At 37.3% G+C, this 23,746-nt stretch overlaps 1 protein-coding gene across 2 annotated transcripts in view; it reads left to right on the forward strand.

The window, feature by feature from the left end:
- LOC131038702 (SNARE-interacting protein KEULE) overlaps nt 1-23,746 on the forward strand; it is a 193,577-nt gene that overhangs the window by 148,582 nt on the left and 21,249 nt on the right. For both annotated transcript variants that reach the window (XM_057971224.2, XM_057971223.2), the window contains 3 exons: nt 4,164-4,277; nt 4,470-4,547; nt 18,754-18,968. In XM_057971224.2, the coding sequence (XP_057827207.1) occupies nt 4,164-4,277; nt 4,470-4,547; nt 18,754-18,968 (407 nt within the window). The remainder of the gene's footprint in view (nt 1-4,163; nt 4,278-4,469; nt 4,548-18,753; nt 18,969-23,746) is intronic.

Consider the following 23,746-nt stretch of genomic DNA (forward strand, 5'->3'; position numbering starts at 1 on the left):
GGCGTAGAGCACTTGTGTGCTCCGTGCTTTCAAGTTGTATGGGCATTCCTTAGTGGGATGTCCCATTACTTGGCAGATGTCACAGAAAACTTTGCGGGGACAACTTCCTTTAGTGTGTCCTCCTGTCTTGCAGTCAATACACCATAGTTCTTTTCGTTCCCTACCACTTTCCTTGTCATGTTTTAACTCCTTCATCATCCTCATCATATCCTTTTAGAGTGCTTGCACGGTTTTGGATCCCCCATCGCTGTCTTCGTCCGTGTTGTCACCATCGTTCACTCGTCACTTCCCTCGGGATGTCTTGTTTTCACTTTCAATATCCATGGCGCGGTTGTATGCTTCATCGTATGATGGCAGAGGGACCACTTTCATCGTCCTTCTCAGGGATCGTACCAATCCTTCCACGAACCACCCGCTTCTTGAGGCCATCGGTCGGCTTGTTCTCCATTTTGTTAAGTAGTTCCCTCAGCCTTCTGTTATATGCGCGCACACTTTTGTTTTTTCCTTGTTTGGTGTTGTAAATTTCTGCCACAATTTCATTGTCATCCCGTAGGAGTTCGAATTCTTCCTCGAAGGCCTTCTTCAGATTGCTCCAGGACGTTTTATGCTGAGCATCGAGGTCTGTGTACCAATCAGTAGCTATTCCTTGCAGAGTCGCCGAGAATGCTTTCACCCAGTAGTCCCAGTCGTCCTGGCCATTTGCTTCCCAGATGGTGACGCATGTCTTGCAATGCCGTACGGGGTCCTTTGACCCGTCGCCCATGAATTTTGGGAGTTTCTGCTTCTCCAGAGTGTGTGCCATCATTCTTTTCTGTACAGTTTTATGTAGTGCCTGGAAATGGCTATATGCCGGGAAGGTACTATGTGTCCGGGAGGTACCGTACGCTTCTGGTTTGGTCGGGCCCTTGTCAACCGGGCTTTGGTCACCTTGGGTTCTATAGTCCCTCCTTCCAGGGGTTTCCGGATCTGACCTTCCTATTTTGATGCCCTCTGACAAGGACAAATTTTTAGTGCCAGACAACGTTGCTTCAAAAATAGTGGCGATTTCCTCGTGCAGGTCTCATACCGCTTCCTCTCCTTGTTCGGAAAATTCCGATTGGGTGCTTTATGATTTGGCTTTGGAGTCTTCTTCACTTGACATTGAGTGTGGGGCCTGGTCGGCAAGATCTTCCTCCACTACGTCTGGAAGTGGTAGGTTCCTGGCGACCTCGGCCAACTCCTTCCACGTACACGGTTTTTGCGTCTCCCGACTACGACTCCGACTCACACTCCGACTTCTGCTGTGTTTCTCCGGACTCCACGAGTCGACAACCTCCCTTAGTCGCCGTCTCCTGTCGGCCTATTCTTTTATGCGTAGAGATCTCCGTACAGTTCCCTTGTTTACTCCTTCGGTAGTAGTGGTACGTCTGTCTTTGTTCAGCCGTAGGGGCATCAAGTGCCAGAGGTATGGTGCCGACTAGCCTCCCTCTCCTCTTCCTCCCTACGACTCCGTTCCTCGTACCATCGGAGAACTTGTTGCCGCCGAAGTTCCTTTGCCGTTTCCTCCCTTTGGTCTTGGAGTGCAATCAAATTTCTGGTGAGTAACCCTGGAATACTCCCGAGTAGGTCAAAGACGGGGGTGCTGACGGTGAGTTCACCACGTACTGTGCCTTCCAAGACGGCTCTCTCCTGAGCCTCTCACTGCACGTACTGTGTGACCGACACGTCCCACAACACCACCAAGTTTGCCGTCAACTGATCCTCTCGTTCCTCTTCCGTGGTACTCTCTTCGTGCGTGTTGCTGTCCATGACAATTAATTGCTGGTTAAATGATCGGCCCATTAATTGCTTCCGCCTGCCGCCATAGTTATCTCCAGGTTCGTTCGGGCAACGACGCCAAAATGTTTAGTCCTAAATGTATAGTTGGTGAATAATCAGATAACACAGTATTTCCCGCACGTACCAAGTATTCATGAAACATAGTACATCATAACATAAATGACAAATGATAATAATTAGACCAGAAAAGTTATATCTTTATTCCAGTTTCCAGAATTGTCCATACATAATCCCCCCTGCCGAGGTTCCAACCAAACAATATATAGACCCGGCGGTTGGTCAAGTTGCCAACCATCACCAACTCCCAACTACCTGACGGGAACCTCCTGGCGACAACATAAACATAAACACAACATAACACACTTATAACTATTATTCTTACTAACATACATTATTTACCCCTAACAAAGCTGTTTTTAAACTCGTTTTCTATGTCTCTAGATAGCTAGAGGGATGGTTGAAAATCTATCACATGTCACTATTGTGGTAAACTGGGTCATATGAAGAAGTTTTGTAGAAAGCAATTGGTTGATAAAAAATCCAACTAGGGAGGGTCTCAACAACAGGTTCATGTCGTATAGCATTTAGAGAAGGGCTCAGCCTTTTATGCGTTCATGGGCAAAAGACTAGTATATTATGACAAGTCTTCCGCATGGTAGCTAGTAGAATGATCATTAAGGGAGGTTATTAAAGTAATATTGCAATATTGAGCTTATAATGGTCATTTAAGTCGTTTAGTTAGTTTTTAGTAGCTTTCTATTTTGTAAGTCAGTTGGTATTTAGAATCTTTCTATTCTCTCTTTTGTTCAATCTTCTGTAATTGCTTGTATAAGAATTATTCCACTCTTTTGTTAATATAACAATCAATTATTATTTCATGTTATACTATGGTGTATACAAACCCTGCATTCCGCTCCTTATTACATCATAATCTTGAGATTTGGAGAGAATACATATTTGTACGTGAATGAGTACATAGTTCAATATACTTAAATCCAATTGATGAATTTTGACATGCTTACAAGTCATCTAAAATTATTCATAATGTATGAATTGGGATACTTGTACACCATACATACCCCCAAGTAAACGTACAAACAATTATTTTCTATAGAATAGGAAAGCTCAAAACACTTAGTTATTCACACTAAGGATAGTGGGAATGGCTTGACTACAAATACAAACACACAATTGTTCATAGAAAAACTCCATATGCAATAGGGGAACGCGCAACTATTAGCAAAACAAAGTAGTTGGACTAGGCCTCACTACTTTAGCCAACAAAATTGGTCTTCAGTTAATTTGTGCTTTATTGAACAACCTTTTTTAATCAAATTTTCTACCGAACCATTACTCCAATGTTTGACTAGCAACAAACTCAAGGTTGGATGTTGTTCTCCATCTTCCCATGGTCTTCTGGTCTCTTGTTGTTTTATGCTCACTCAAGTAGGTCTGTCCTGATGATTTTTTGGACCACAAACCATTTCATGGAGTGCTCTCACAGTTTTGGCAATGTTTTTCCTGATACTTTTTCATCTTTATGGGAATAAATTTCCTCCATCAATGAAAAGATTTATAAGGGTTTTAGGCTCTACCAAAAATGCACCACATTACAATATCAAACCATATGTTTATGTTTACAGTAAAGTGCTCTCAAAACATATTATAAATCTGATGCATATATCCTAAGTCACAGGATACAGTGATTTTCATGGAAGAGGTTCAAATTTAATCGAATTTCAAACTTCTATAAAAAAAGGCGAATTTAATCGAATTTCCTCCATAAAGCACTGCTATCCGCCTCTAAACACAACTCAGCTGGTTGTGGGTATTCTTTGTATATGCTTTGTATCTATTGGGTCATGGGTGTCTGCAACTGCTGGGTCGCCCTCGGATTTTCTCCAAAAAGGGTCGTTATTCTGATAATTTATTAGAAGTATACATATATTTAAAAATAAACAAAATTATAGAAGGCGAATTTTATCTGAATTTTTTTTCGAATTTTTCCTTTGTCAAATTTCATCCGAATTTCATGGCTGTCGAATTCGAATTCGAACTCGAACCTTGTGACTTAGCATATATCAAATGTTATGAAACAGAGAATGATCATGCAACCCATCTAAATTTATTGAATTAACATGTACAATTGATTTATGATAATATGCTTGACCATTATTTGACAAATGTATAACCAGTACTATGTTCTTTAGTCCATGACACTAATCAGGCTAGAAAAGTTTTTGAATCAATCATATCAATGAATAATTGCGCTGCTATATTTTTATTCTATTTTTGGGAAAAACTAGTCTGTCATAGATAACAAGTTTGAGTATTTTTATGGACAGCTTGCACGACTCTCATCAGACGACATGAATGCAGTGAAAAATATGTCATATCTAGGAGCTTCAGTTTCCAAAAAACACTCAGGAGGGTTTTCCCTAAAGTTTGGGACAAATAAGGTAGTTTATTCAATGCTGAAATTAAATATTTTACAATTGTCTGAAACCAAGAAATTACTAATTAGTGCATGTTTTTAAAATTTCTTTGAAACACAGACTATGAAAAATGTTTTGCCCATTAGAAATGAAGACCACCAGTTTACTTAATCTTCTTTTTCATTATTTATGGTTATGTCTTCTTGTGTTGAGTAGAAAAAGCATGCAGTGAGAAAGGAGAGAAATCAAGAAGAGGACAACTGGCAACTTGCTCGCTTCTATCCTATGGTTGAGGTATATTTTCAGTCTTATAGCCTATATAATATGGTTTGGATTCAGATGGTATGAAGTTGGGGATTACTTATAATTAGAAAGAACAAATAAGTGAAACTTCCTTTTATGTAAATATTTTGGAATAAAGAAACAACCCAATGTAAAAAAATGATAAATATGGGGATCCTAAAATGCCCTTAAAAAATTTTCAACTTGGAATTTTGAAAATTCAAAATGTTATTTATTAAGGTCCCCTAAATTTTATATAATATTTGGCACACTTAGGTCTGAAATGGCTAAGAGAAATCCTTTACTGTCAATCAATCTACAGATGTTTGTCATCTTGGTTTTGCACAAGTTGGCACTATTTCATTATATGACATTGTTCTTGTATTAATAACATTAAAAATTGATAAAAAATTTCCATGAGTGAAAGATACTAATATGAAATACATTGTTTTCACAATACACTAAAAAAGGAAGATTTTGCCGTGAGTAAAATTCACTACATATGAACTTTTTGGTATCCATTATATAATATTTTGTTCACACAGATCTGAGATAAATAAGACAAATCCTTTACCGTCTATCAATCTACATAAGTTTACCATCTTGGCTTTGGACAAGTCAGCCATACAATTTCAATATATAACATTGTTCTTGTAATAATAACATAAAAAAATGATAAAAAATTGCCAGATGAAATACATTGTTTTTACAATACACTAGAAAATGAAGATTTTACCATGAGTAAAAATCACTACATACGAACTTTTTGGTATCTATTATATAAACAATTTGAAAGATCCAATACTTAATTAACCACTGCGGTCGGTTTTAAAAGAAATCAGCTCCTTTCAAGGACTTGCATGATAACAAGTTTATTTTACTATGGATTTGTGACTTTATGTATATAGCTGAAAAGACTAGGCCGTCCCAGAAACAGAAACGTCCCAAGGACAGGGGGACGACAAGGGATTCCCTTCATGTATTAACTATTAAGTTACATCATGTATATGAATTTATGAATTTTAAGTCTCATTTGAACTCTCAATTCAACTCAGTTGCTATGTATAATGTATATGATGAATGATTTATCAATGTTATCATATGAATATTTAAAATTTCTCTATATATTTGAAATTTTTCCTATTTTTTATATAGGTGTCTTGTTTGTCCTCAAAAATGGCAAAAAACTAATCTGTCCCGGAAACCCGTTTCCCTGTTCTCCCGTCCCCTCGTCCTGGAAACTCAAGGTAACATAGATTTCAATGCATAAGTGTAATAACGTCCCAAAATGTTTTTCCTTGCTAGGAGATACCATTACTGAAAGTTGAGAAAATTAAACAATAGAATTTTGTAGCCCTATTAAAATATCTTAACAAACCTAAATATAGTTTCAATCAAAGCCAAAAAACTTGTGACTTCCTAGAACATGACAAATCCAATTTTGATTTGAACTCAGGGACTCAGCATAAATTTTGATTTTAATGTAAAGTACTAAATAAGGTATTGAATAAGTTTGTAGAACCTTGGGGAAGTGTTTTTTTACTAGATTTGAATAAAAAGAGTACAATATCACACCAACATGCAAATAAATTAGCCAATAATATGACTTGTATACTGATGGTTGAAAATCATCATCAAAATTTGAAATTCCATGCAAGTTAAAACAATTTATAATTGTCTCTTTGTTGTATACACCCTAGTGATGGTTGGGGTCCTCGTCATAGTTGGCTACTGCTCTACCCTTAAACTACGAGGTAATGACTCCTCAAGGTCATCATTATCACCAGCTGTGATATTATTCAATCCAATGCCCTCATCCCATTCAGTCTAGTTGCTATGAGGATTGATGCCATCCAACTGAATTTTTTATAATGCGATCTTATCAGTGGTCTTTGCAAACATATCATGGAAAATTATTTTTGCAATCCTCTCCATTTGTTGGCATTGAGTTGTCATTGATGTCAACATGCATAGATGTGGAGTTGATCAGGTTGATCTCGCAGGGGGGAGAAGTGTTGGCACTGATAAAGATGGCATAATGGCATAGGCAGATGCATGGGAGGTTGAATCAATTTACCGCACTGTGTTTTGTACACTGTGCTTATCGCACTCCCGCAAGCCATAGTGCTGTCACTGTCACTGCCAAGCCTTTTATGGTTCCATGGGAATTTGTCACGGTTATCGCAGTATCACAAGTGAAACAATTACTGCCGCTAGGGTAGCTGCGAAACTGCGATAAAAGAAAAAGTGTTATTGCCATACCGCAAGTATAGACCCTGTTGTGCAATGTACATCACACCCCATCCCTGACAGGGACCCTCGTTTTTGTGTTTAATTTGCCCATGAGGGAAAGAGAGAGAGCTCTGCAAAATGAAGTTCAGGCTTTTAAGTTTCAAGCACGAGATTCCAATGATCACGATACTGCACTTCCATATGCTGTTAAAACCCCGACCTATGCCTTGTTATCGCCAATCACTCAGACACAAATCGCAGGGGTAGAAAATGAAGGCGTCTCTTTTCATTTCCCTTGCAAATGCCGAAAAAGCCCCGAGCAAGATACTCATGCACGAAATACTTAGGGCAAATATACAAAGGGTGAGGTCATGACTCTACAAATGTGGGTGTTGCCTGGTTATCGGGCCTTCAAAGGCCGAAAATTGTCCCCAAATCTGTCAAAAATAACCCAACTCCTTAAGTCGCCAATAACCTGAAAAATGCGAGAGAGGTTATAGCGAATGCGTAGGGTGAAAATGAAAATCGTGGGGGCCGCAATTCGGCATTTTCTTCCCCGAAGTTGGGCAGTTCATTCTATTTTCGCTTTGAAACCCCGATAACATACTGAACATGGCATCTAGTTAGCTAATGTCCAAGACAATATAGGGTTCGTCTCTTTGTTCGCCTTCATTTTGTGCTTACAAACCCTGCAAAACACCTGAAAAGGGGGCCACGCGATGAAAAAGCCAGACCAAAAGAAAATAACGAAATCATGGAATGCCTTCAATTTGCCGAAGAAAGATAAAGAGGGACGTTTTTAAAAGTTATGTTCACATTTTTGCTTGCAATACCTAGTTTCTCCCTTTAAATGGCTAAATGCCAAGTTAAATATAAAGCAAATGAAAGTGGGGGGGTTGATTAAAATAAAGTTTATATTTTTTTAAGGCAAATCCCCTCCCCATGGCTTCATTTGCCAAAATTCCTTATAAAGCCGAAAAGGAACCGAAAATTTAATGGGAAAGATGGGGGGCTTTTAAAATTAAGTCCTAACCTTTTCACCCATTCCCTTGTATTCATTGAAAATACTCCTTGGGTGTCAAAGTTTGGAAATTTAAAACCAAGGGGAGCTCGAATAATTTAAGGAGAAGAATGCTTTATTTTACTTTTTACCCTCAATATGCTGAAATTGCCCCTTATTTTGCCGATAAAAATCCAAACTATATCCTAAGGTTTTTCGCATTTGCACCTAAAAGGCTGAGTTTTACCCTTTGATTGAATCGGCCAAGTAAAAAGGGAAAAGAGGGTATTCAAATTAATTTAAAAAGTGAATATTTTTTATTTTCCCCTCTTATTTGCCAAAACAAATCCCGACATTGCCTTGAAAAAATTCAATATTTGTTAAAATCATTTATATTTTTTGAGGTGATTGATTCAAGTCGAAATCGATTGTTTGCAGATCGACGTCGTTGGGAAGAGCTAAGGTGGCAACCTAAAGCGCAAATTGAAGATAGGATCGCGATTGAGCCGAGTGATGAAGATGATGATGCACAAAGCCTACCATAGGGCAGTGTCAATGAAGAACATGTTGCGGGGTAGAGGCAACCACAACGCGAAAGGACCAAGGAGATGATATTTCAAGTCTTTGGAGAGCAGTGGTATACACAAACTGCTACAAATATATGCACACTCAGACACCACTCAAATTGCACAGTAGAGAATATAAAAAAATCAGTTTGCTTGTAAAATTGAATTGTTTTAATGTAAATAGCTACTAATGGGTCCACACTAATGTATTTAAAACAAAAGGGACATAGGTCAGTTATACCTCAGCTACTTGACTGACTAAATTGATGTCAAATAGTGGTCGGTCGCTGAGGAGGTGGTTGGGAGGACAACTGAAAGTTACTAGGCATGTGTTGAAGCTGCCAAGCTTCTAGAAGGCAGATTGCAGCCCTTCGATGCAATCAATCCTGGCCTTCGATTCAAAATTGTAAAATCTATAAAAGGTAGTGCCTCTCTCTTTGTAAAGGGTTAGATTTTAGATAGATAGGTTTTTAGGGGTTAGAGTTTGTTAGACTCTTAGAGGTTAGATTATTAGGAATAGAATAGAACTGCTGTAAGAAATTGTTGTAATGATAGCTAAAATCAATATATGAACATTGAAGTATGGTGTTTGTTATTTTGGTTTTCTTCTGTTTGCATGGTTTCCCTTCAGCTGGTTAAGTAGAGTTCAATGGTTTTAATGGTGAAATGTGGGGGGTATTTCATGTATTTCTGGTTCATACCATTGGGGACTTGCTGATTGTAGATTACCGTGTATGGTTAGTCTGAACCCAGAATTGTGCTTGGTTCAACCATGGGTATTTGTTTCATGTTGCGCCAGAATTGGGTGCCTGGAAGAATGTTTGTAGTCTGAAAACCTTTAATTTCCTAGGAGCTTGCACTGTTCTTGTTGAGTTGTGAGGGTGTCTCTGGCAAAACAAGAATTGGTTTATGGAAATCTGTCTACCTACTGCATTAACTGTTATCATCACTGTCCTTAGGATCCCTAAACCCTTCTCTTTTTCTTTTATTTTCCAGCTTGAGAATCGCAACATTGTCAGATGTAGGCCACCTTGTTGTAAATGTAAGCTCCCTTGTATTACCAACAAAACACATCAACTGTTGAGCTATCTTGCAGTCAAGAACTAGCATTTGGAACCTTGAGGTTGTCCCCTTTGATCATCAAGAACAACATTAGCGATATCCTTATTCAAGAGGATAGGATACTTAGCATTCTATTATGTGCTAACTGGAGAGAGTTGATAATCTGTCTTTAGCCACGTCAACAAACCCCACCTCGGCTAAGCTGCCCACGATATAGCGACAAAAGGGTCTGCGGGGAGTAGAGAAAGGGTTATCGTAGTTTCGCACGTCAACTCATCCATTGACCAAGTCATTTACGATTTTGTGATAAAGTTGTATGTTATCGTGGTATCGTAGTCAATAGTCAAAGGACCACCAAGTCATTTGCAATTGTGTGATAAAGTTGTATGTTATCGTAGTATCGCAGTCAACGGTCAAAGAACCACCAGCAATTTTGCGATAAGGTTATATGTTATTGCAGTATCGTAGTCAACTGTGAAAGAAGGCCAAGCTCTCTGCAATACATCGATAAGAAGACAAATGGCTATTGCCATTTCACCAGCATGGACCCCACCTCGACCAAGCCGCCTGCGATATAGCGATAAAGTTAAAAGTTGTCGCAATTATGCAAACCTGCATAAAATGAATTCCAAGCCATTTGCGATATTGCAATAGAAGGAAATGTGAAGGCTGACATAAAAGAGGTCAATGTGGACGTTGACCAAAGGCGACCTGATGATGAAGAAGGAGATCTCGAGGACGTGGCATGTACGAAGCAAATCAAATTCCATCTGTCGATAGATAAGACTTAATTGCTGACATAGAAGAACTATGTGGACACACTGAAAATGGTGATTAGCTCTTTGATTGGATCTGATCGCAAAAATTGAAGGTAAGAAGGTGGATGCATTTAATGCTTACAGTTGCAAAATAGGTAGAAGATCATTTGTGAGGCTCGAAAAGATCTAGAATCTTTAGGCAAACAAGATATCAGACCGAAGATTACTAAGAATAGTAATCTGAACACAGAGAATAATCTAAAGATGGAGAGGATGCATTTAATGATGACAGCTATCTGTCTGAAAGAAAGATGCAGAGGATCAAATCAGCCTGTATGCCATGATGTGCATTTAATTCAGCTCCTGGTGGGAAAGTTGACAAGTGAAAAAGAAAGAGATGATCAAAAAGGTTAAGAAGAATTTAGTGTAAAAGAAGAATATGGAGAGGCAGAAAACTACGGGTGGCATATAAAAGAGAGTGCAGAGTAGAAAAGAAAGTTGAGACACAGTAAGCACGGAGCAGAGAAGGCAAAACAAAGAGTGTGGAGAATTTATAAGATAATACACTCAAAGTGGGGTAGAGAAAGAGGATTGTACAGAGAAGAAGTCAGAGAGCAGTGTGTAGAGATAGAAAGAGGACAAAAGGGAGAGACCAGAGATTGATAGCAGAGGCCAGAGTGAAGAGATCAGATATTGTATACTGAGAAGGATCAAGTTAATCTCAAGTGCAAAAACCACTGTGAGCTACAAAACATCATTTGTAACAAGGTATTCAATCTGTAGCTGCAACTTTACTTTTATTGTAATCATCTGAGTGGGTGCTCAGATAAGGGGTTGGTGCTCCTTTGGGTTGATGCCCACAAACTTCAGGGGTTGGCGCTTGTTAGTAGCCTAAGTGGATTAAGTTGTAGCATACAAAACACCAAGATCCAAATTATAACACCAAAGCATAATAAAACACTATCATGGAAGCAACAACACACAATACAGTCTACCGAGATATATTCATGTAACACTGTCATGTCCCCCCCTTGATCGTTATAGCACTAATTATTATTAATGCCAAGAAGGCGAGCCTCACGGCCGCCTAAGGACATATCTTCGTATGGCATTCGTATCCTTTTTATTAGATGAGAATTGTGATTATGTAATTAAGTATTTTAAAGTTAGATTGCAAGTTAAATTACTTATATATATATATATGTTGTATTCTAACAATCTGTTTTGCAGGACAATGATCTCTAACTAGTAGGGACATTACAGTGGTATTAGAGCATAATCTTGCCATCCTGTGGGACAAAACTACAACATTGCTCTTTAATATGAGTGTACTCTCCAGATGAATATTTCATTCCTTACAAGTATATGCTTCCTACCTTGTGAATATTTGTGAATACTAAATTCATTCTTCATGTATGTTCCTTACCTAGCTCATGCCATGCGTATATTCATACAAGTTTCGTATGCTTCATATTCTATGTACTTATGTACATGCTTCCTTCTTTAAAGGCTAGTGGTATGAATGCTTATGAATGTGCTTAATGCCTTGCCCATATCTATGTGCTTTATGTAATGTCCCCATTTTAGCGCAACATGATATGGGGTGTCGTTAGCCTATTCTGACATGGTCCCGAAGGCTAACAAGGACATTGATGGGATCCTGAGGTGTTTTGGCCTAGGTGTTTTCGATTTCAGGCCAATCGGTGCTGCTTTGACAGGGTTTCTAGACACTTACTATTTATAGTAAGTTAGTCTCCAAGCAGTGACTTGAAATTTTTAGTGTTTCCCTGGTTGGCATAACTATCAGTAAAAATATTTGAAGGCGACAATGATTTAAAGGGATTATCAACAATGTTTTAATATTTAACGATAAAGTGTAAAGTTAAATTAAATATTTAACTTTATCGTTATTTTATAAGGTTGGGAATATAAAGTAATGTTTAAAATATTAAAAGTTCCCTTTAATGGTACATTGTGGGAAATAATATTTTATTCTAATTGTATTATCCCACATTTAGGAAATGAAGTGTTTGCATCCAGGGAGAAGATATAAATGGAGGTTGAGAGCTCTCTTTTGGGATATGCTGGGATGAATTAATGTTATGCTGTTGGATTTCGTAGAAATCTGATTATTGGGCTTAGAGGACGGAATCCCTCTTTACTAGCATTCTCTTCGCTGTTGAAAGACACAGTCAGGAGGATTAATGGTGTTTTCATTCAGGAAACACATTGGGCTTCATTTGGTGCTCTCGCATGATGTTTTTATAGGGGTTTGAAAGTGCAGATTTGAAAATAGTGTTTTTGCTACAGTACCGCGTGAATAGTGTTTTGCTACAGTGCTGCGTGAATAGTAAAAATGCTACAGTGCCGTGAATAGTGCAGCTACAGTGCATGAACAGTGTTTTCAGCAGGTTCTATACTTGTGGAGTCCAGGTTTGAATTTGTTTATTATCATATGGTTTGTAATATTCTTCAAATCTGATTTGTATGCTTGGAGTTGGAATTAAATAAATACCATCAGCATTAATCCTCTTGTTTTTTGGTATTTGATATGTCTGGTTATTTTTATATTGAATAAACTTTGAAAGCTTTACAATAAATATCAGTTTACCAAATTTATCCTATAGCAAATCAAGAACCAAAAAATCCAGTAGTCAGCTTGCACGCCAACTGTTTGACAAAATTACACTAAGTAAAAAGGACATAAATTTAGTACCGAACAGGGGGTGCCCATTACACTTTACATGTGTACGTCATACTACATGTGTATTCATTTGAAACTATCTCGCCCTAAGTAAATAATTGACAATGCAATTCGAATATTTTTGTAGTGATGAGATTCTTCGCCTTTCTCTAATACTTGCAAAGATAGGGAGTGCGTGGGGGGAAAGTAGAGTAAATCGGTCACATGGCCAAAATGTCCCAAGACGGGTAGTAAACCTTGAGGGAGCCGCATGTAGACTGTGTCATGCGCCCTTGGCACAATAAATCTTCCATCTTGTAAAGTTTAGCAGAATAGGGAAGAGGAGTCTCATGTATCTATGGGAAGTAAATCATTGTGGTTCTACTTTTGGTTGATCTAGAATAGTTCCAAAGATATGAATTGATTGGCAAATGTGGATCAATCCAATGTGCTTTAGACTACATGCTTACTCCAAGCATACCCTTCATATGTGTACTTGTGTTTGCCTCACACTTGTTTACTCCATGTGGACATTTCTCATGTATGACTAGTTTCTGCTGGATCTAATAGAGTGTACAGTTTCATGCTTTACATGCTTGATGTATTCATTGCCTTATGCCTGACACATGTACTTCGTGCCTTACGTACATCCATGATTCATGACTTGCAACTATCCAATGAGCGTTGTTCCATATGCTTTAAAAATATTTGTATGCCTTGAATGAATGCTCATATATTTGTAGGTATGCTTCATGCCCTATATGCTTTATGAGTATTCATATGAGTGTTTCATACCTTATGTGTAGTCATATGTATGATTATAACGTAAGTATGACTCAGACCATGTGTATATTCATACCTTGCAATGTATATGCTTAATGTCTGGCTCATATCTATGTGTCGTACATGTATAATGTATACCTCATGTATATTAGGAGATGATTCAGTTTGAGAAAAATTGTCAATTGCTTGAGGACAAGCAATTTCGGGAAGGGCGGACTGTCATGTCCCCCCCTTGATCGTTATATCACTTATTATTATTAATGAATATAATAATTATTAACGAATGATTACTTGAAATTTATCTATTAAATATTATTTAACTAATATTTATCAATAATAATATTCTTGAAATATTTAAAATAATATTACACATTTAAAGTGATGAAGGAAGTAATAACAATTAAAGACAGATTCATTATGTATCGATCATATTAGTGATCAGCATTAATCAGCATTAATCGTATATATATTCCAGACTGATGTGCAGTATTGGGACTATTTGAGTACAGCGATCCATGTGCATCACATCCTACATGCTGAGAGAATAGTATGAAGGTCGAATAAATTATTAGAAGGCACGTATGATACGATTCATACAAAAGCTTAATTAATATACAATGACTGGAATACAAGACAAGTTAGCAATTATTCATTACTATGCAGTTAGTAATAAAAAGAAGACAAATCAGCATTAGTCAGAAGACAAGTCAGACCCATTCATAAATAATGTAGAGATTAATAAAGAGTCTGAATAGTTCGTAATAATCAAAAAGGTCGTATTGGAAATAGAAGGGTGTGAATTATTGTAAAACTACTAATAATTATCGAAAGTCACAATGAGGTTACTATGAGTAATGTCTCCTCATAAAGGTGGTGTCTTAATTGTTGACCGATCATTTAAAAAAGAAACAATAACAAATAAACAAAAGGGGAAGTAAAAAGGTGTGACAGATAAAGGATACCGTTCAATAAAGTATTAAAGGAGATAGGAATTGCAATTCATAAGGGAAGGGGAGACTAAGGGTGTGAGAAAGACTGTCTGCGTCAGAGATTGTCCCCCAACAGTAGACAATGATAATACTCCCAAATTAATTAATACGGGGGAGAAGGCAGCGGAAAGGGTAAGGAGGTCTGTAGGTGGATAGAGGAGGAAGCTACAGCTGCAGGTCACGACAGGTAAGTAAGGTATAAATACTTAATTATATATGTTAATAAATATAAACAATGAACCATTTATTATATACGTTAATGAATATAGTTAATGCTTATTTAATGTATGCGTTAATAAATATAAGTAAGTAATATTTTAATATATATATTAATGAATGAATAATTTAATATATATGTTAATGAATATAATGAATGTATAATTAATATATATAATAATGAATATTTTAATGTAGACATTAATGAAAGGTTTTTAGATATTAAGGAATAAGTGTAAGCCATAGGTTAATGAATATGTACAAACATACATTAATGAATACATATCAATGCATAGTTAAGAATATACGTTAATAAATGTGAATGTTTTATAATGGATGCCTTCTGAACATATGTTATGGAATATATGCTAAGTTAGAACTATGTAAATGTGGATTATGGAATAGGAAGTAGTAATAAATTATAAAATGTAATATAAATGTGATTAAATGATGGAGGTTATAGGGAGGAAACTCCCTTAGCCTAATGGAGGGATTATGATAATCCCTAGGGCAGTATATATACTGAACATCTATATGCATATGTATGGCTTGGTTGACTAAGTTCAATTAAGAAGAGACGGATCTGGTCGGTCCTCTCTGAGGACTTGGGTGATGAGGTGCATCACGCAAGGCAAGGAATGGACATAGGGTCTTCCTTGGATAGCTTGAGTGTAAGAAATTACACCCAAGACAGGAATCGAATTAACCTTCGATTTCCTGGAGGGCTTGGATGTAAGAAATTACATTCAAGACAGGTGTCGAATTCACCTTCGACTTCCTGGAGGGCTTGGAACCAAGATGGGTTCCAAGAAGGCGAGCCTCACGACCGCCTAAGGACATATCTTCGTATGGCATTCGTATCTTTTTTATTAGATAAGAATTGTGATTATGTAATTAAGTATTTTAAAGTTAGATTGCAAGTTAAATTACTTATATATATATATATATATGTTGTATTCTAACAATCTGTTTTGCAGGACAGTGATCTCTAACTAGTAGGGACATTACAAACACAGATGTATATCATATTAATCTCCACGAGAATGTATCTCCAAATGTGCTACAAGCTTACATATAAAGAGTTTGTGGTTGGTTAGGCCATCAACCGTCAGACAACCAACTACCCCGTAGTTATAACTTAATACCATTGTTTTATTTTAATACATTACCAAAAAGCCTTATTTACTAATTAACCGGCTTACAGTGCTCCTTTGGGTTGGTGCCCATAAGCATTGTAATTAAAACATTTTCATAGTGAGGCTGGATTAGAGCAGTAGAGTCTAGTAGCATTTCTCATTGAGGTTTTTACCACTGTGGGTTTTCTTCGTATATCTTGTGTTATGTGTTGACCTTGTGTGTGTGAACATACTTGATATCTTTGCTTAGATTATCTTGATCTTTGTTATTAATGTTTTAATTCTTAAAAAAAAATTCAAGATTTTTTGTTACCACTGAGTCACTCCTTGTTCGAATTTGTACCTTCCAGTGAAGGCTATGGTTTTGCAATGTTCCATGGGGCAAAAAACTTTATAACTAGGCTCAACTGGAGCTCAATGAAGTGGATGTGTTGCAAATTTGTAGACTATGACTGAAGCCTAGAATCTCAGTCTATCTACCTCTAATTTCTTTACCATGTTGGGATTCATCACTGCTGTAAATGTCTCCATCCTCTCCATTTGTTTGGCTTTTCAATGGAAGGTCTGCATGCATCTCCTATAAAAGATTTAGCTTAATGTTCAAATAAAATTTCATGTTGTGACCAACAATCAATGCATGGTGAAATTTGAGGTGATTGATGTCTTCTTATTTCAAACCACAATAGTTGCAAATGACTGTTCCTTTGGTATGTCCTTCTATGCAAAGCTTCAAATCGATGTCCTTTCTACCAGCAGTTCGGCTTGCACTTCTTGATGCCATTTGGATGGAAAGTGCAAACCATGACATTGAAAAATGAAAAAGAAAAATTTAATTTAATAATTAATTGCTGCAAGTCTAGCATTGAAAAGATAAGTTTTCTTCTGTACAATCATGCCTTTTGAAAGATTTAAAGAAGTGTTTTAAATAAATGCATAAACCCTACAATATTTTAGATGCATGTGAAACACAAATAAACATGTCAAGGGAATATATATAAATGTAGAAGAAATTAGGTATAAAATTGAAAAAAAGAAAAACATACTTGGAACTTCGAAAATTGCAGAAAATTCACTTCCACAATTACCTTCAGTTGCTCGAAGGAGAGCTGAAATGCAGCATGAGAGCAAATGGAGGTAGCATAGGGTTTTAAGAAAAAAAATGGTGTTTTTTGCATGGTTTTACTGTCTTCGTGTCTTATGCTGTGTTGTATGATTCCGAGATAGGGACTTGGCAGCTTCTCCGACTTGTATTGATCTGAAAATCAGGGTATTGTGTGAGGACTAGTGGGGTCTTGTTGGAGGTCACTAATCAAGATTTGCTAGGGAGAACATTAGATTACTAAAATGGATGAAATATGCTACATGGTAGTTGGCAAATTAGTCTACATTGGGTGAGGGGTGGTCTAGAATATCGTTGTGGTCTTCATTGTAATTTGCTGATGTTATATTTTAGTGGAAAAGTGAAAATGTTGAATTTGCTGCTTGTACAAGTAGCAAACATGACATTTGCAAACAATATACAAGTGAAGCAAAATACACTCTTTCATGTGAACAGTGAGTGGGAGATGAAGAGTTCAGGAGTTTGAAACGATTCAAATGGATTTTTTTAGGATTTCGAAGTGCCATGGGAGGCTGCAAGGGATCTATATATTTCCTTTTTGTGTGAGTTCAAGGGCTGGATCATTGCAGAAACTTTGTTCTGTGCTTGTTGAGTTAATTTGTATGGGAGAAGTCAGGGTTCTCACAGTGCAGGTGGAGTTGTAATGGATGCCTGATATGGTTGCATGAGGTGTTCATACATTTTCTTGTTGGAGTTTTGTTCTCATTTAAGGATTTCTCTAGCTGTATGTTGCTGTCTTGCTTCTTTATCATGTGTGTGTACCCATTTATGTTTATTCCCATTTATGTAACTTTTTGGTAAGCATATTTAGTTGGTTGCCATAGTTTATTTCAGTTGAAATTGCAAAGGTGAAAGGTTGTTTGTGTTGCAAGAGCTAGTATGAATTCGCTTTTGTTGAAAACTTGAGGTACAATGTTAGCCCTAGGGATATAATTTTGATCACCAAGTTGTGGAAAGCACCCAAATGATATAATTTTGCAATTTTGATTACACCAAAGTAATATTGAAGACTAGGGATGATGATCGGAAGCAATCAGGTGACTTTTTAAAAATAGCCTGCTCCTTCAGGAAGTTTGGAGAGCACCCAAAAGATCAGAAATCAATTCCAAAAGCACCAAAGGGCTCCATCTAATCAGTTGAACTCAAACCCAAGAGCAATTGCTCTGCAAGACTGAGCAAATGCTTCTTCAAGAATATTGGGATTCTCCTTGACTAACCAATTAGCCTCTGGAAGACTGGGAAACAGGCTAAATGTGCATTAATTGGCTAAGCACAAAAAGGGGACATTATGTTCAAGTTTGAATTTAATTTCTGTTATTAGGCTGCAGATACATATATATTTATGATTTCTATATGTTTTTGGTATAGATGTACACAAGCCCCTATTTTTTATCCATATGATACACAAACCCAAATCTGAACTGGTAATTCACACACGGCACACACCTGTATAGGGAGGGAGGAAGGTTTATTATATGTTATCTTTGACAAATTTTTAAAACACTACAATTACATAGCTTTTAGGATGTTTTTATGAAATCCTGATGCAAGCAAGGTACTTACTGTAACCTTTTCTAAAATTAAATGCTTCCGATAGTGCACAGCACTGGGTACTTAGATTTCAGGATATAAATCCTTCTAATACTTCCAAATATTTTAATGATTATTCACAGGAATTAATTGAAAGCCTGAGCAAAGGTGAATTATCAAAAGACGAGTATCCATGTATGAATGAGCCAAGCACTAGTTCTCACTCTAGTCCCTTCCACTCTAGTCGGATGGATGCTGCTAGTGTGCGATCTGCTAACTCACAAGCCTACTCTGTGAGAACATCAAGGCCAGCTTCTACATGGGCCAGGCCTCGCAACTCTGATGATGGCTATTCAAGGTAACTTTTAGAAGATATTAGGTTTGTAATGGAAATCATTTAAGAAAAGAAGATGATAAATCATTTTTTACAGATCCAAAAGTAAAACTTGAAACTGGATGGCATTTGCAGGGAAATGTGGCTACATGTTTTAATTTTTCTGTTTCTCATACATGTGCTCCGATTGATTATGCTTGATGAATGGATTATCACATTTAGAAGTGTGCTTACTTAAGCTTTTGACAATTTGTTTTCTATTTTAACAACCAATAGAACATTACAAAAACATTTTGGAAATTGAAAAAGTGTGGTGAAATTCTTTTCAATTGAAGATTTTTGAATTCTTTGAACTTTGTAGACATCTACAATCATGATGCAAATTGTTTATGTATGCTTAGTGTAGCTCCTCATTCTTCAGGGCATTTAGATATTTATTTGTCAACTTAATCTGCAAGTTCATAGATATTTGTGAAAAAATACACTAAATGACACTAAGGGCTAAAATAGTTGTTTCATTGAGAGTAAGTCTTCTGCACCAGACTAAGTTTATAATTTGGCGTTCCAGGCATAACTTCTCGACCCATCACCAGGGAAATAGTAGAAACAAGTGAAAACACTATGGATTTAAATCCACTAGATGTGCACAAGACTGCTTTTGGAATGAGAAAAAAGATCCCTGATGATGGGTCCAGAAGTGAGGCCTGAAATATTTGAGATTCTCACTACACGGTTTCATCCAAAAGGCATACTCTCATTGATACACTACAGACAACCTAATCTTAGAAGTCAGTAACACTAGTTGGATTACTTTTGTCCAAGGTTATCTACAATTCCTTTCTTGATACAGTTGACCTCCATGGTCTCTAAAAGTTTAAATGCCATGGTACTATGGGTATTTCTTTTCAGTATTGATATTCGATCCCTTTACTGATCTTATGATAAATGCTAATATATTTTGATATCAAAATCCCAGAAAAGGATCACAAGTATTAAAATTCTGGGTGGTATACAAATGCCCATCTGGATGACGAGAGAAGTCTGATAATTTAAGATAAATAACAGTGAGCAAGAGAAGGATCAGATATTCAGAAATACAGAAAAATATTAGCAAGTATTGCCAGGACTTAGTAAAGCTATGGTGTGTGAGTGCAGAGTGGCGCTTGGTGACATGATGGCTAGTACTATTTCATCTGCATTTTCAACAGCCAACCAGCAGTGACTCCTTCCATATGATCACCTATTTTTTCATTCCAGTGCTTAGCAGGGACAGTATACCTAGCATTTTGGAAGTTCCTTGCATTGGTTGATCTCTTGGTAGCTATATGATTTTAGCTGTGTTGGACAACAACTGATTTTAGTTGGTATTTGTATTGAAGAATCCAGGCCCATTTAAGCTCAGGCTCTGTAAAATATACACCAATTTAATTTGGCGCCTAGAGATTTATTTTGATGTAATAAATGTTCCTCTTGCTTTGGGTTGGCACATCTTTTCGCAAGCTATCAAGGCTAATTTATCTTTCTCAATGTTGCCTTTCCAGAAGAACTTTCTCATCATTGGTTGCATTTACTGGCTAATAGCTGAAGGTAGAGCAATACAAGAAAGCAAGTAAATTGAAAGAGCTGAAATTACCACTTTCAGCATTGTCACTCGCCCAGCCCAGGAAAGCCATCGACCCCTCCACAATGCCATTTTTGTTTACATCTTGTCCCCTAAGGGACCCCAAAGCTTTGTTATTCTGAGACCTTTAGATAGAGGAAGCTCCAAATAAGTGCATGGTAAGGAACCCTGATGAAATTGAAACAACTGAAGTATCTCTTGTTGAAATCTTGGAGTAGTAAAGAAGATCTCTGATTTGTTAGCATTCACTGCCTATCCTGAGGCCTGAGAATAAATGTCCAAAATAGTGACATATTCCTGTGCTTCCTATGTAGAGGCTTTGCCAAAAACCATCGTATCATCTGCAAATTGTTGATGAGCAATCACCGGTAGATGATTGGTAGCACAGACACCTAAAAACTGCCCCAGACTGGAAGCCTGATGTATGGTCCTATCAAGAGCCTCAACCATGATAATGAACAAAACTGGAGAGAGCGGATCTTTTTGGCATAGACCTCGGGATGTTGAGAAAAAACCTTCAAGGGAACCATTGAAGAGCACAAAAGACTTTGGGGTAGAGATGCAGGTGAAGATTAATTGTATCCATCCCTTAGCAAAACCAAATACTTCTAAAACTTTAAAGTAAAAATCTTCAGTCCACCTGGTCATAAGCTTTCCTTATGTCCAATTTAACTAACATACTTGGAGAGGCTAAAGTATGAATTGAATGCATAATCTCTTGAGCTATAATTGTTAATTTTAGTACTTTCAGATTGAATAAAACTCAGAAAATTAGAATTAGGTTAATTAATTTATTGTTTTCCAGACTTAAGCATAATAAAGGAAATGAAATGCAAAAGACAAAGCACAGTTACCCTAGGAAAACCTCCTAGGAGAAAAAACCCAGCCAAAGGATCCTCAGATCTGATTATGATTTTGAATTCAACTGAACATTACACACTTATCTGGAGTATGGAGGTTGCAGTCACAAAGTAGAAGAGATAGAAGACTTCTCAATTAGTTTGCTAATGAAGATTGCAATTTGCAGTCCTCCTCATCGGATTTTTCTGTGTGCAGCACCTTTCAAGTCGGTCACAGTCCTTTAATGGAGTTCTCTATATTTTTGAGATGGTATGCTGCCTCTTATGAAGTTCGCTGCCTTCAATTAGGGATCTGCTGCTATCTGATGGAGTTCGCTGTCTCCTATTGAAGATCTGCTGCTACCTAATGGAGTTCGCTATCTACTGCTGCTATCTAGTGGAGTTCGCTGTTGCCAAATGCCTTAATATAAAGTTCGCTTTCACCGAATATAATTTTCATCTGCTTGAACTGAATGATGATAATGAGAAGCATATGTTACATTTATAGGAGACATATTACTTCTTAAACATGTCGGCCTTCTTTGCAATTAAACATTATTAATTATATTGATTCCTTTTAATTGAATTGGATAGGGTTGGCCCTATCAAGGAGGCGTGTTGTGTTTGGGTGTAGCGTGGGAGCCTTTTAGGTGAGAGCCGAGATGTATTGGGCCTGACCCTATATGATGGAGGCGGATTTCAATGTTGCCCAAGGCAATTGGAATCCACCAGGCCTAATTACAAACAACACCCCCTCTTAATTAGGGAATAGAATCATAATCATAATCTTCCAGCTTGCACACAAGCATAGACTGGATCCACTTTGCATTGCTCACAGAGGGTGGAGAGGATCCTTTTCTACCATCTTATATTGCCCGCAAAGGATGGTCAAAGGTTACAATACCATCTTACATTGCCCGCAGAGGATGGTTTAACAATTACACTTCTTTTTACAATACCATCTTACATTGCCCGCAGAGGATGGTTAAGAATTATGCTTCTCCCTAAGAAGTTTACACTACCACCTTACATTGCCCGCAGAGGGTGGTTTTATACAATACAAAGTATCACTGAACTTGAGACTCCCTCTCAATCGGAGTTTCATTTTCTACAATACCAAGTCTATCCCTGAAGTACACAAACTTCACTTTGGATAGAGGCTTGGTAAGAATATCTGCAACCTGCTCATCAGTGCTGACGTATTTCAGCTGAATGGCACCCCTTTGCACCATATCCCGAATAAAATGATAATGGGTTTCCACATGCTTTGACCTGTCATGAAACATTGGATTGATAGACATTTTAATACAACTCTGGTTATCACAGTGAATAACTGTAGGGTCCCATGGCTGACCAAACAGCCCAGCAAGAAGCTTACGAAGCCACACTGCTTCTCTGGATGCTACACTTGCTGCAATATACTCAGCTTCAGCAATACTCAATGCCACTGAGGATTGTTTTCTGCAAGCCCAAGAGATCACTACAGAACCCAAGCTGAAACAAATACCGGAGGTGCTTTTCCTGTCTTTGACGCTTCCGGCCCAGTCTGCATCAAAATAACCTTCCAAGGTTATTGGAGTGTTACGTGGATACTTGAGCCCAAAGCCAACTGTGCCCCGCAAGTATCTTAGAATATGCTTGGCTGCAACAAGGTGAACATGCTTGGGCAAACTCATGAACTGACTGAGAGCATTCACAGCAAAACATATGTCTGGTCTAGTGTTAACTAGATACATCAGTGATCCAATCAATTGTCGGTACTCGGATGGATCTGCAAATTCCGAGTTAGTTGCAGAAACACTTAACTTCTTTAAGTTAGATTCCATAGGAGTAGACATTGGTTTACAATCCATCATTCTAAATCTTTTCAAAATGTCAATAGTATACTTTCCTTGACTTAGAAAGATTTCGTTAGATCTTTGCTATACTTCTAGACCTAGAAAATAATGCATTAGACCTAAATCTTTCATTTCAAATTCTGAAGCTAATTCTTTCTTGCATCTAATAATAAGTTCATCTTTACCAGTAAGAAATAAATCATCCACATAAAGAACTAGGATTAGCATTTCATCATTGGCTACTTTAAAGTAAATGTTAGAGTCAGCATCATTTTTACAAAAGCCTAGACTTAGCAAATATTTATCAATTCTTTCATACCAAGCACGAGGAGCTTGTTTAAGACCATACAGAGCTTTCTTTAACCTGCACACATGGGTTAATCTATCCTGAATCTCATATCCCTTAGGTTGCTCAATATAGACTTCTTCCTCAATGACACCATTGAGAAAGGCAGTCTTAACATCCATCTGATGTAGTTTCCAACCCTTAGCAGCAACAATAGC

The sequence above is a fragment of the Cryptomeria japonica genome, chromosome 9 (assembly GCF_030272615.1).
Source record: "Cryptomeria japonica chromosome 9, Sugi_1.0, whole genome shotgun sequence".
Classification (NCBI taxonomy): Eukaryota; Viridiplantae; Streptophyta; class Pinopsida; order Cupressales; family Cupressaceae; genus Cryptomeria; species Cryptomeria japonica.